This window comes from Pistacia vera, unplaced genomic scaffold (genome assembly GCF_008641045.1).
Source record: "Pistacia vera cultivar Batoury unplaced genomic scaffold, PisVer_v2 Contig954, whole genome shotgun sequence".
Lineage (NCBI taxonomy): Eukaryota > Viridiplantae > Streptophyta > Magnoliopsida > Sapindales > Anacardiaceae > Pistacia > Pistacia vera.
In genome coordinates, this window is record NW_022196839.1 from 162,326 (window position 1) to 177,769 (window position 15,444).

Consider the following 15,444-nt stretch of genomic DNA (forward strand, 5'->3'; position numbering starts at 1 on the left):
TAATATTATAATATAATGTATAATCAATTAAATAATTATTTAATATGTAATATATAATTAATTATTATGATCATACATAATGTAATGTTATAATGAATTAGTAATTATACTATAAATCTATAATTTAATATTGTAATTAATTAAATTTCTAATCATTTAATATGTACTAATGTTTTAATCGAATGTTATAATTGATTAAGTAATCATACTATAAATCTATAATGTAAGGTTATAATTAATTAAATTAATCATTTAATTAAGATATGTAATAATGTAGTAAATTGTTAATATTTATAATGTAATGTTATAAATTTATAACTAATTAGTAATCATTTAACCATGTAATGCTATAATTAATTACGTAATAATTTAATTAAATAATCATTTGTTTATAATTAATGTTAATATGTATAATTAATTAAATTTCTAATCATTTAATTAAGTATTGTGCTAATGTTTAGTAGTAAATGACTAATGTTATAATCAATTAAGTAATCATTAAATTATATAATGTTATAATTATTATGTGATTATATTATATATAATGTTATAATTATTAGTAACTATACTATAAATTATAATTTAATGTTGTAATTAATAAATTTCTAATCATTTAATTAATATACTAATGTTTATAATGGATATTATAGATTAAGTAATATACTATAAATCTGTAATGTAATGTTATAATTAATTAAATTTTTAATATTAAAATAATGTAAATAAGTAAATTACTAATGTTTTATATATAATACTATAAATTTATAACTATTAAGTAATCATTTAACTATGTAATACTATAATTAATTAAGTGATAATATAATGTAATGTAATAATGTTATAATTTAATAAAATAATATTTAACTATAATGTAATGCTTAATTAATTAAATTTCTAATCATTTAATTAAGTAATCATTTGTTTATAATGTAATGGTATAATTAATGGTATAATATAATGTCATAATCAATTAAATAATCATCTAATTATGTAATGTTATAATTAATATGTAATCATACTATAATGAAATGTTATAATGAATTAAGTAATATACTATAATCTTTAATAATATTATAATATATTTGTTTATAATAGAATATTATAATTAATTAAGTAATCATTTAATTATAATGTAATGTTACAATTAATTAAGTAATCGTATTATAAATTTATAATGTAATGTTATAATTAAAAAATTCTAATCATTTAATTAAATATTATGCTAATGTTTATGTAGTAAAAGTAATTACTAATATTATATAATAATGTCATAATCAATAAGTAATCATTTAATATGTAATGTTATAATTAATTATGTGATATAATGTAATGTTATAGTAAATTAAGTAATCATACTATAAATCTTTATTGTAATATATAATTAATTAAATTTTTAATCATTTAATTAAATATTGTACTAAGTTTATAATGAAATGTTTTAATTGATTAAAATATATATAATCTATATTAATGCTATAATTAATTAATTTTAATATTAATTAAGTAATACTAAATGTTATAAGTCAACTAATTAAGTAGTAGTAATAATGATAATATAAATTAATATACATAAATCAATTAAGTATGTTATAAAATTATAATTAATTAAGTAATTATTTAACTATAATGAATGTATAATGATAAGTATGAATATTAACTAGTAAAAATTTATTAATGTTTATCAATTTATCATATAAATTAATTAATTGCTAATTTACTATAGATATACTTAGAAATTGAATAATTGAAGTAAATAATTAAATACCATATTATTCAATCAAATATACTATTTTATTCAAAAATAATTCTTAATAACATTAAAATACTTTTTATGGATCATAATTCCAATTATACACTTAATTAATCAAAACTTAATAAATTATTAAATATATTAAAGTTTTTAATTGATGAGTTTATATGTAATAAGTATAATTGTATATTTATTTAATTAGGTTATTCTAAAAATTTAACTTGTTACATTTAAATTTTTTATATGTAAAATAATAGAAACCCCCCATTATTCACAAATATTTCATTACAGCCCAGGTTCCAAAACAGGTTCCAAAAATTGGTTCAAAACAGATTCTAAACCGGGTACCCGCTACAGGTTCCAAGCAGGTTCCAAACCAGGTACCTGTTTCAGGTTCTTTTTACAGGTTTCGGTTCTCCACACATAAGAACCGGAACCGTACAATGTCGGTTCCAATAAAATGGAACTAGAACCTACCTGAACAGTGCCGGTTTCAAGTAGGTTTCGGTTTCGGTCTCAGTTCTTGTTCTATCCGTTACCCGTGCTCACCCCTACTTGGTTAGAAGGTAACAAGATGTAAGGGAGTTGGTTAGGGTAGTAGTGTTTGAGGAAAGAGAAAAAGGTTCAATGACATGCAAATGAGACAGAAAACAACTCAAGCCAAAAACACTTCCAAATCCGGCAACTCCAACTCAATTTCCGGCCAAACTACACAAATTCAACCCTAAAACAATGATCCATATCCAACCAATTCAACAACAAAACATACCCCAAAACAAAGTAGAAATTCGGTCAAACTAAAAACATAAACAAAATCACACTTACTTGCAAATCCGGACCAAGACAAGTAGAAACACTTCAAGCCTAAAGGATTACTCCACCAACTTAAATTGATTCACCACCAAATCCCCTTGCCAAGACTTGGATAAAGAATGCACAATCAAAAAACACAAAAGTTCTCTTAAATGGATAAACCAATTTTCATATATTTCAAGACTAAATGTTGCAATGGAATAGTTGCCCTTATATAGGCAAATACAAGGATAAACAAGTAATTGAAAAATATAAGAAAATGAAATAAACTTAGCTAAATATTACAAGCCATTCATTCAAAACGCAAGGTCATGTCTATTTAATGCAAAAGAGACATAATTCCCTAATTCTAGGATCTATGTCTTTAACCACCCCATTAGTTATCTAAGCTTACTTTCATTAGATCAAAACTAATCAATGATTTCAATTAAGTCTACTAATAAGGGTGTAAGAATTTGGGCCTTGAGAATCATGTAAATGGATCCAATAAGGTATCATGTGGATCTTCCCCTTTGGAATGAAAGTTGGGCTGGATTGAACTTTTTCAACACTTGGGCTTCTTTCTTTGTGGGCTTGAGCTTCCCTTGTTGTGGTTGGGCTTGGAGTGGCTTGGTTCAAAATGTTTTGGACTCTCTCCCTCCTTGGAACTTGTTTGGGCCGAATAGCCTCTATTGCTTTCCACATTCCACAAACCAAGTGTGTTGGAAATTAGAGTGAAATTCTTCAATTCAATCGAATTAGCAAGTGTTTTAGGACTTGCAATTCCGGGTCCACTCATGTTTACAAGTGTTTTAGGACTTGTAAACGTATCACTTTCTTTGTGTATAAATGGTTGTTGATGTTTTGGCTTTTCAATGTATGAGAGATGAGAAACATCTGGGTTATTTCAGGTGTATTACAGAGGGGTTTTTTTAGGGATCTTCATGTAAAGAGAGAGTTGTAAACTCTATAAGGTCTTCTTTCTCCATATATAAGGTTTTCTTTCTCCATAATGAATATTTCTCTACTGCTCTGAAGAGTGGATGTAGGTAATCAATTAATTACCGAACCATTATAATTTTGTGTGTGTTCTTTACTTTCTCTATTTTCTCTTTATGCTCTTTTGATTACTCATAATTGATTGTTTGTGCTCTTGCTAAATTAGAAACCTAGGAATCTGATTTACTCTAATTCGATTAATCTTGAGTCCAACAAGTGGTATCAGAGCCAGATTAAGTCTAGGTGTTGGGGATTGATCATTTTTGGCATTGTCTAGGGTTTACTTTAAATTGTTGGTTATGGGTTTTGCGATTTAGGGTTTTCTAGGTCTTGAACTTTTGGGGTTTTTAATCTCTTAATAGTTGTGAGGTTTATAAGCCTAGATATGTCTAAGTTTGAAGTAGAGAAGTTCATAGGAGATAATGATTATGGGTTATGGAAGATGAAGATGAGGATTGTTCTAGTTAAGGATGGGTTGTCAGCTACCCTAGAGGGTGAGGATAGCTCACCAGAGTCTTTGAGTGAGAAAGAGAAGAAAGACCTTCTAAATAAAGCTCATAGCACGTTAATTCTAGGTCGGGGGACAAAGTTTTGAGAGAAGTGAAGAAAATGACCATACCAGTAGGGGTTTGGGAAAAACTAGACTCTTTGTATCTGTCCAAGTCTTCTCCAAATAGGCTAGTTTTAAAACATAAGTTTTTTGGTTTTAAAATCGATGAAAATAAGTCACTAGGAGAAAACATGAATGATTTCATGAAATTGTTGTAGGATTTAGAAGGTCTAAGTGTCAAGGTTGAGGATGAGGGTCAAGTTGTTATACTCATTAACTCATTACCCAAGATGTATTCTAATTTTGTTGATACCCTTAAGTATGGTAGACAGACCCTTAAACTAGATGAAATGGTAGTAGCTATTACTGCCAAGGATGTTGAGTTTAGGAAACAGGGTAATTTAGAGGGTGAAGGGCTTAATGCAAAGGGCAAATCTGAAAAGAAAGTGTTTAAGAAAGGTCACTCAAGGGGTAGGTCTAGGTCAAAATCCAAGTTTGTGAGGAAGTGTTTCTACTGTCATAAAGAATGACATTTCAAAAGAGACTGTCCAGATAGGGAAAAGAAACTAAGAGAAAAAGAGGCTAATGGAAATGTAGATGTAGCCTTTGATGGATATGAAAGTTCTAATGTTTTGGTTACTTCTGATGGGGAAACTGATTTTGAATGGATTTTAGATTCTGGGTGTACTTTTCACATGACTCCAAATAGGAGTTTTCTGATAAACTTTATGAAATTAGAATCTAGGAAAGTTCTTATGGGTAATAATGTTGTGTGTAATGTCTTAGGCATTGGAGATTTAGGTTAAGCTTACATGATGGCAGTTCTAAGTTATTCATAGAGGTCAGATTTATACCTGAGTTAAAAAGGAATCTAATTTCCTTAGGAAGTCTAGATTCTAATGGATTTAGTTATAAGGCTCAAGGTGGAGTCCTTAAGGTCACAAAAAGGTCCCTAGTAGTAATGAAAGGAGAAAGGAAAAATGGGTTATATGTTCTAAATGGTTTAGCCATCACTGGAACAGTAGGTGTGTCGTCACAAAGACCAAATAAGACTTCTTTATAGCATAGGAGGCTGGGGCATGTTAGTGAGAAGGGCTTAGTTGAGCTAAGTAAGCAAAAGGTGTTAGAAGGAGACAAAATTGAGAGACTGACCTTCTATGATCACTGTGTTTATGGGTAAATGAGCAAAATTAGGTTTAATATTGGGAAGCACTGTTATACGTCTGTTCTTGAGTACATTCATTCTAATGTATGAGGACCAACTAAATATCCTTTTTTGGGGGCTTATAGATTCTTCATTGGCATTATAGATGACTTTTCTAGAAAGGTTTGGATATATTTTTTTAAGAATAAAGGGGAAGCCTTTAGTAAATTCAAAGAATGGAAGATCTTGATTGAGAATCAAACTGGGAAGAAGATTAGAAAACTAAGAATAGATAATGGGTTGGAATTTGTTAATGAAGAGTTTGATAAATTGTGTAGAGATAGTGGAATTATGAGGCATAGGACAGTGAGGTATACACCTCAACAAAATGGTCTAGCTGAAAGAATGAATAGGACTATCTTAGAGAAGGTGAGAAGTCTATTATCCTGTGCCAAACTCCCCACTAAATTATAGGCAGAGGCAGCCACACAACAGTTTATCTAATCAATAGAATACCCTCCTCAGCCATTGATTTCAAAACACTAATAGAGAAATGGTCTGGATATCCTGCGAATTACAGCCACCTAAGAGTTTTTGGTTGTATTGTGTTTATACATGAAAAATCAGACAAATTACAACCAAGGGCTATTAGGTGTATTTTTCTTGGTTATCCTAATAGGCTTAAAGGGTATAAATGTTGGGATATTGCAAAGAAAAGGTGTATAGTTAGTAGGGATGTTAAGTTTAATGAGGAAGAACTAGGTGGGTTAAGTGAGAAAGGGAGTGAAATCAAAAGGAAGATAGAGGTGATTAATCTGGACTTAGGTGGTGAAGCTCTTTTTGTTAATCATGACAGTCTATAGTCAGATTATCAATAAGGAATTTCTCAACCACAGGAAGAGGAACCTGGTTTAGAAGATAGTGATGATAAACAAGCCCATAATGAGGATAATGAACTATAAAACTATCAGCTAGCTAGAGATAGAGAAAATAGGCAAATTAGACTACCTAAGAGATACTCACATGTTGATATGGTAGCATTTGCTCTTCAAGTTGCTAAAGAAGTAGAAGATGAGCCTAGAACAGTTTGGGAAGCTATGGATAGTGAAGATTCTAGGCAGTGGAAACTAGCCATGCAAGAAGAGTATGATTCTTTAATGAAGAATAAGACTTGGATTCTTATAAATAAGCCTGAGGGTAGTAGGGTTGTTAAGTGCAAATGGGTTTTCAAAAGAAAAGAGGGAATACCAGGGGTAGAAGCACATAGGTTTAAAGCTAGATTCATAGCAAATGGTTTCACACAGGTTGAGGAAGTTGATTATAATGAAATATTTTCACCAGTTGTGAGACATACAACTATTAGAGTGCTTTTGTCTTTGGTGGCTTAGTTTGAATTAGAATTAGAGCAATTAGATGTCAAGACAATCTTCTTAAATGGTGATTTAGAAAAGAAGATCTTGATGAAGCAACCTGAAATGTTTGAAAATGGGTCTAAAAACCAAGTATGTCTTTTGAAGAAATCTGTATATGGCTTAAAACAATCCCCTAGGCAATGGTATAGGAAGATTGACAGCTTTATAATGAATGGTGGATTTGTTAGAAGTAGTTTTTATGGCTGTTTTTACTTCAAGTGCTTGTATGGTGATTGTTATCTTTATTTAGCCTTGTATGTTGATGATATTTTTTAGCTTGAAGAGATTCCTCTAAAATTGCTAGATTTAAAAGTGAAATGAATAGGCAGTTTGATATGAAGTATTTGGGACAAGCTAAAAAGATCTTAGGGATGAATATTGAAAGCGATAGGAAAACAGGAAGGTTGATGTTATCTCAAAAGGAGTATGCTGAAAAGATATTAATGAAGTTTAAAATGTTTGACTTTAAACCTGTCAAAACTCCCATGGGTTAACATATTAAATTGAGTGTAGAATAGTGTCTAGAATCTGAAGAAGAGGAAAGAGAAATGGCTAGTGTTCCTTATGCAAATGCAATATGTTTGATGTATCTAATGGTCTGTACAAGACTTGATTTGGCATTGCAGTTAGTTATGTGAGCAAGTTTATGAGTAATCCTAGAAAGAGTCACTGGGAAGTTGTGAAATGGATACTTAGGCATGTTAGGGGGTCAATTTCAATTGGTATTGTTTATAGTAGAGGACAAAATCAAATTAATTTCATTGTAGGGTGTGCTGATGTAGACTATGCAGGGAATTTAGACAATAGGAAATCTATGACTGGTTTGTTTTCTCTTTGTGGGATCACTTGGTCTGTTGGAAAGCAAATTTGTAGGTTATTGTGACTTTATCAACTATTAAAGCAGAATATCTTGCAATTACCAAGGCAGCAAAAGAATCAATCTGGCTCAAGGGAATGCTTGGTGAAATGGGATTCAATTAGCAACAAGTTCCAATCAAGAGTGATAGCCAAAGTGCTATCTTTTTATGTAAGAACCAAGTCTTTCATGAAAGATCAAAACACATTGATGTGAGGCTGCATTTCATCAGGAATATGGTAGAAGATAAAGTCATTAAGGTGGAGAAAATTCCAGGAAAGGAGAACCCAGCAGACATGTTTACCAAAGTTGTCACTTTGGACAAGCTAAGGCTCTTCAAGAGCCTACTGCATATTGAACAGAGTTGAAGTTATGTTCTAGGGCAGTGAGAGATGGCAAAAGCATATGTCAAGGTGGAGATTTGTGGTGATGTGGCACCTGTTTTGTGCCTATGTGGAAGGTCAATCTCTAATATGTTTCGTCAAAGGCCATTTTTTTGAGAAAGGCAAGGACATTTCTAGGATTTCCCAATTGGGATTCTTGTTAAACCTAATTGCTTATGCCCATTTTTTGTTCTTTCGCGATTATTCCCTCTTGGTTACATAGAGAGAAAGGTTGTTACAAAAAATGGTTGAGTTGGAGCTTTAAAGATTGCTGGATGGAATCAAACAGTGATGGTGAGTCTAGTTTGTTATTCATTTATTCCTTTCTTTGTGTATAAATGGTTGTTGATGTTTTGGGTTTTTTAATGTATGAGAGGTGAGGAACATCTGGGTTATTTCGGGTGTATTACAGAGGGGTTTTCCTATGGATCTTCATGTAAAGAGAGAGCTATAAACTTTGTAAGGTTTTCTTTCTCCATAATGAATATTTCTCTACTGCCCTGAAGAGTGGATGTAGGTAATCAATTGATTACCGAACCACTATAATTGTGTGTGTGTTCTTTACTTTCTTTGTTTTCTCTTTATGCTCTTTTGATTACTCATAATTGATTGTTTGTGCTCTTGCTAAATTAGAAACCTAGGAATCTGATTTACTCTAATTCTATCAATCTTGAGTCCAACAGATTAAAACTTCTTTTAAAAATTGTTCCTATGCGGACAACCTTCCTTGCGTTTGGTTTGGTAGTTTCAACAGGAAATATCTTTTTTTCCGAGCAAGGCGAAAGCATGAATATTTCAAGTTTTTTGCTTGGATTATTTCTACTTAGATCTGTATCATGTCAAACAGTCGCCTATCTGTTTAATTTATTACTTTCAAGATGGATACCAAAAGCAAAACAAGAACCTGCTCAGTTAGTGAGAATTTGGGCTGGAATGGTGGTATCAATTTTTTGTTGTGATGTTGCACGTCAAATTGAGGCTCAAAGATTAGATATAGTTAATGCTGAAGGATTACAGGATGACCCATATGCAACTGTACTATTGAACATCTTCTGGCTTGCTCCACAGTTTTGCCTGCCAGGTCTTATGGAAGGACTTGCTGTAGATGGACTCGACGACTTCTCGATTTATCAGTTCCCTGATGCATCATGAAAGACCATGTATGGGCAGTTAATAAGTTGGCTATGGGAATTGGAAGTTTCCTAAGTATATTCAGTGTTTATACTAATAGAAGCTTGTTCACTAGAATTTTGAACAGCAGTCGCCTGGATGAGTACTACAAGAGGTTAACAGTTGTTAGTTTTATCAATATGTGCTACTATTTGCTAATTATGTCAACCTTCTACGAAAGCAATCACACAGCCGAAGTAGATGGGAGATCAAAAACATTTGTTGTAGATGTTTAAAACTTTTGTAGCTGTCAATTAATTTACTCAATACAAATTTTTTTTTTCTATGGTAATTAACCACCTCTTGGTACAACTTGAACTTAAGACTATTTCAACCCTGCACCCCTCAATCCATCCAGCCACAAGTGGGTGGTTTTGTATTAAACCATATATATGAAAATGGAGGTTATCAAAGATTCAAGTCAGGCAGGTACATGGTTTGAGTTTACTTGAAAATTTATAGTTTCTTTAATTTGGTTGGGTATAGGCTCTTTAATTCTGGACTACTGTAGGTTATTTTTTAATGATCATACTGAGGATTTCTAATTGGAGTTTAAGAATCTTATACATGCAAACTTTAAACTATATTTGATAGTCTTAGTATGAATTAGACCTCCGCGTGGATACGGATAAATCATCTTCTAGTCAAGTAATATAAAGTACTTCAAGCTAATTAAGTTATTCACATGGCCAGATTAATTATTAAAGGGTTGAATTACCAAAAAAGATGACCCCTAAAAATAGTGAAAAGAAGTATTCCTCTTTATTTCGAAAATCGAAATTAAACAATCAATGTCACTCCCAATTTTCAAATTCAAGCGTTAAAAGTTGATTGCTAAAACGCATTCATGTTGTTTAAAAAAAAAAAAAAAAAAAAAGCCCTGAACCTAATTAAAATCTCTAATCTCTCAAAAGTCAAAACCTTATCATTAAAAGTAAAAAGCAAAAAGTAGAAAACCTACCAAAAAAAAAAAAATTGTTTCAAACAACCCAATGACCCATAGTTGGCGACTGACCGATTGGCCAGATTACAATTCGTGGCAGGGTTGCAGCCTAGCTGCATTTGGGTGGCCAGATTATTAGCCGCCCAATCCTCTCAAATGTAGAAATCAAAGAATAGGGTAACAAAACAAAAATCATTTGAAGTCAGCAAATGAAAAATACTGTAAGATGGTAACCTTTTCTCAGAGATTAGTTGTCGCTGTTATACCATAAAGCCACGAAGGATCCTTGCTTAGTCTAAATTTGACCTATTCAATATAATTGAAGTGTCTTTTAGCGGTGGATGACTTTGGAGTGGATCATTTTGCACTGGTCAATTAAGAAGCCATGAACCAAAAACAAAGAAAGATGAAGATCGCGTACGTAAAGGCTCGAGAAAACAGTGAGGTGCGTACGTGTACTAATTAACACATTCCTAATATTTACAATTACAATTACTCAGTTCCAAAAAATTTCACCATTCTAGAAAATTAAATAGAGTTGACCTCACAATCCAAAGGCTTAGGTTAAACCAAAGTAAAATTTTGTAAAACCACAGTGATACATACCATATATACAAATAACAAATAGTAATTTGTTTCACATGTAAATTGCCTGAACTTGCAGTCCACTAATATGGAAACTTCCTCTCTTCCTCCACAAGAAAAACTATGGCGGGCAGACAGAACAAAAACTCAAAAATTCTTCTAACTCTGGTTCTTAAGTGGACTTCCTTACTTTTGGTTGGTTTGGTTGATTTCAAGAGGAACAACTTTTTTTCCAAAGCAGGGAAACAAGAATTCTAGGTGGAGCTTGCTGGAGTGGCTCCCTCAGCTAGGATAGTGAGTTGCTATTTCTATGGTTATATGCATGTGTCTAGGAAAATTTTGTCACAAAGACAATAATAGGCTAAGGATGTTGGGTTTTAAGTGGGACCGTTTGTGACCCCTCTAATTTCCTAGGAATTTTCTTGGTGCATATTAAATCATATCAGCATAGCACTTACTACTATCTTGGGTTACTGTTCTACTCCATCTAGGACCGCCTTTGCCATTACAGTCCTCTGCCCTTGCCACGCTTCCACACACACCTTGCCTTGTCAATATTGCCACATGAGCATTGACCCTACTGTGTCATTCGCTCCTTTGCCACGTCATCATTAATACATTAACAATTTCTTGCCAAGTCAGCAACGCCGCTTCAGCAGGGCTTTTGCCTCATCATCAGTGCCATGGTGATTGGTCTTTCTGTCCCACGAGTCTGATATCTTCAGAATTTGGAAAATTCATCAACACAAAATTTGTAGCCCTCTGAATAAGATTTCCGACGCCACAAGAATTATCAAATTCTGATTTCTACAGCTCAAGTTATGATCAAAATATTGAAGCATGCTCATCTTGAAGAATTTTCCAAGTTTTAAGTCTTATCTTCAACGCATCATAACTTCCTCATTTTAATTCCGATTCTTGCACCGTTTGTTTCTACTCATCAAAAATTTCATCAACATCAGCCTTCTTCATTCAAACATTAATTACAACCTGAATCAACATCAGCCTTCTTCATTCAAACATTAATTACAACCTGAAAATACTCAAAATACATCCGTGATCCCATAAAATGTATTTGTGAAGTAATTAACTCAAATTTTGCAATTAAAACAAATTTTCCCACAAATAATCCAATTGAATCACTAACAAAACACGTATCTTCAAGCTCTTATCACAACCCTCAACTGGCTTCTTGTTAGTCCCTAGCAAACTAAGCGATAAAACATATCTTTAAGCTTGAAAATAAAACAAACAATTAAAACCTATATCTAAACTATCCTAATCACTTTCGTAGATTGACACGATTGCATTTAGTGTATGCAACAAGCCTTTAAACCCCTAGGCGGCCCTAGTTGGACGAATTGTAGTCTCATAAGGGTTTCCAGCAATGATACCCATAAACATCCATACTAAACTTAACCTAAATTCCAAAATATAAAAATAAACATAAAAAGAACAAAAACAAACAAATTTTTTTGAATCAATTCATAAAGTTGTCTCAAAAATCGCATATACACAAAACAAATAGAATAATTAAAAATCGTCTAAACCACATACAATGCAAACATCAATTTCATTTTCGTAATCGACCCTAAAACATCCATACAACCTCAAACCATTAGTCTACAAACCCGGATGGTTTTATGCGTAACATTCATGGAAAAAAAAAAAATATCTCAGTATTCGGTTTATGACTCATTTATGTATCATGGAATCAAACTCCATAGGCTAACTTTTCAAACTACTCTCCACTAATGTAGAAATTCACACTACCTTGTATTAATAGGTCTTTGTAAAGGTTGTAACATTAGGCAAGGGTATGGGTTCATGAAAGAATGGAAAGGGAATTCAACAAAAATCAAATTAAGAGACTTAATCTTCATTCATTCTTATTACTATCATACAAAAACACTTCCCATTTTCACTCAACAGCTTCCCAACCTTTATCAAGCTCTTTCTTTTCGAAACTAAAATAAACCCATTTGCATAATTTTCTCATTTTCATAATGCTTTTCAATGCCCACTTTTCTTTTCTTCTTTTTTTTTTCAGATTTTTTTTTTTCAATTTTTCGTTTTTTTAGAATAAAAAGAAAGTACAAAAAACACACACACCCACCTTGATCTTACAAGCACTCCACAAACCCCAACCTATTTCTTTGCATAAACTTGGGTGGTGGCAAAACTACACCTCTCCACCAATACTCATAATAAGCTTGAATTGCAATTAAATCTCTTAAAGATAAAACGGGTAGGATTGTATTTTAGGCTCATAATCAGGGTAGGGTAAAAATTAAGTTCAAAGAAAGAAACACAAGGCTAAATTGTGTTCAAAAAGGCTCAAAGCGTTAACTAGCGATGATAATAAAAAGGGTTAGCTTGAAAGGCTCAATCGGTCCAAAAACAGCCTAAATCATTTCCTAAATGATGTGAACTCTAGGATTTCGCCTCAAGTGGTTGTCAAATAAGTTCTGGAGTTTGTTGAGATCTCAAAAATATCCATGAAAAATTCACAAATAAAACTTCTCTAAGTATGTAAATTTAACCACTTTCAATTCACAAACCACTAGGGCCTCAAACTAAATGTCATTAACATTCACAATCATCCATAATTAAAGACAACAATTAATGTCCTCTACTTGTTACATGTTACTGCAATTACATTCCTATCATAGACATATAAATTAATCCAAGAATAGAACCAAAATTCAAAACAAAACACAAAAATAAAAATAAATAAATAAAACTTTCTCATAAATCCATAATTTCGGAATTTTTCCTAAAATCTACATTGTCCCCAATGTACAAATGTAAACGAAAGGAAAAAGAGAAAAAGAAAAGTTACCCCCTTTTGCAATAGTGAAGTGAGAATAAGCGTGAAAGTTTAACCACCTTTCTCATTTCATTCCATCTTTGAAATCAAATTCCTACAAAACAATGAGACTTTCAGTGTACCTTATTGGCAACATACACCACTAGTTAAAATTCATGAATTTAGGGAAACTCACACAACATCACTAGTAAAAAAAATGCAAAAAATAAGAATGACTCAAGTACAAACCAACACAAATTCAAATTAAAAAATCAAAATCAAAGTAAAGAGCTTGGGTTGCCTCCCAAGAAGCGCTTAATTAGAGTCAAAAACTTGACTTTTCTTTATCTTCAATCTGGATTGTTAAGGAGAATTGCAACCCGCTCATCTTCAATTCCACCATTTTCATAAGGCTTCAAGCGTGGACCGTTCACCCTCTCATTTTCAATTTTGGCCTCTATAGTCATAGAGTTGACTAAACAATTTTCTAGGTGTGAACTAGGGTAGTTTTCTTCTAATTTTTTATTCACTATGTTATCAAGGACACTAATCTCAAAGCAGATGTCTAAGTCGGATGGGCGCATCATAGCATCAAAAACATTAAACTCTACTTACTCATCTAATCATCTTCTACCCTTAAGATTAGTTTCCCTTGATGAGCATCTATCAATGCTGTACCCGTTGCTAGAAAAGGTCGTCCTAGGATTAAAGGCATTTTCTGATCTTCTTCCATGTCTAATACTATAAAGTCTACCAGGAAAATCAGTTTGTCTGCCTTAATTAAGACATCTTCAACTACCCTCATGATATGTTATTGATCGATCTACCAATTGGAGAGACACAGTGGTTGGCTTAACTTCTCCCAATCCAAGTTTCCTGTAAATAGAAAACGACATTAAATTAATGTTTGCCCCTAGATCACACAAAACCTTGTCAAAACAACAACTACCAATAATACAAGGGATAGTAAAACTCCCTAGATCTCATAGTTTCAGTGATAGTTTCTTTTGAATCAGTACACTACACTCCTCCGTTAGCATTACTTTCTCATGTTCCTCAAATCTTCTTTTATGCATGAGAATCTCCTTCAGAAACTTGGCATATTTGGGCATCTACTCTAACATATCAATAAAAGGAATATTAATATGCAAGCTTCAAAACATGTCAATAAACTTACCAAATTGCTTGTCAAGCTTCTGATTCTTCAATCGGTGTGGGTACAAAAGGGTGGATTCTTTTTTCTCTTTGGCTTGATGACTTCAAGATGCATTCTAGTCAGATTCACGATCGTTATAGTGACTAATTTCCTTGTCGTGGCGATAAGTATTATCTTCTAAAGTTTTGAGAACAATTTCATGGTCGTCGTGATGATCGTTATCAACAAAGCCTCTTTCTTCAAAAATTTCACAGTAGTTACGGTGACCACATTTCTCGCGCGACAATATTCCTTCTTTTCATGGTTGTCGTGGTGATAATTTTCCTAGTCACAGCGATCGTCCTTCTTTTCTTCTTCCAAGTTTTTCTCTCTTTCTTGCATCCGTTTTTCATCCTTTGAATTCTCCAAGGTTTTTCCACTCCTCAGGGCTCTTCTCTGTATCGCTTGGCAAAACTCCTTAAACTATTCCCGCTAATATGTTATGGATTTGTCCTATTTAAGTCTCAAGGTTTCTAATGGAGGCTGACTGATTTTGGACAAGGATTTCATTCTTTTCAAACCTCTTGCTTGTCTCTTCAATGAACTTGCTAAGCACATTCTCCAAGTTAGATTTCGGCTCTTGAGCTTGAAAGCCAGGAGGTTGTTTATGTTCTTGTGGTTACTCCATGAGAAGTTTGGATGATTGTGCCATGCTAAAGTATATGTGTTAGAGTATGGATTCCCTTGCTCTCTTTGAAATTTGTTGACATACTTTGATTGTTGAGGTGGAGCAAATGGATTCCCTACTTTACAATCTCTTGACATATGATACCATGCACAAACTTCACAAGTTAGAGAAGAAGATTCAATAGCATTTACCTTTAGAGCAACTCCCAATTGCTTTTGGATGGCTGAA

At 32.5% G+C, this 15,444-nt stretch overlaps 1 protein-coding gene across 1 annotated transcript; it reads left to right on the forward strand.

Moving 5' to 3' along the window:
• Positions 1-6,266: 6,266 nt before the first annotated feature.
• LOC116120979 (uncharacterized mitochondrial protein AtMg00820-like) lies at positions 6,267-6,623 on the forward strand. Its single transcript, XM_031406950.1, has one exon. It carries the CDS (start codon positions 6,267-6,269, stop codon positions 6,621-6,623), a length of 357 nt encoding a protein of 118 aa, XP_031262810.1.
• The last annotated feature ends 8,821 nt before the right edge of the window (positions 6,624-15,444 follow it).

Bases quoted from the DNA above. Each gene is read 5' to 3' on its own strand.
- LOC116120979 (XM_031406950.1), top strand. From the start codon at position 6,267: ATGGTAGCATTTGCTCTTCAAGTTGCTAAAGAAGTAGAAGATGAGCCT.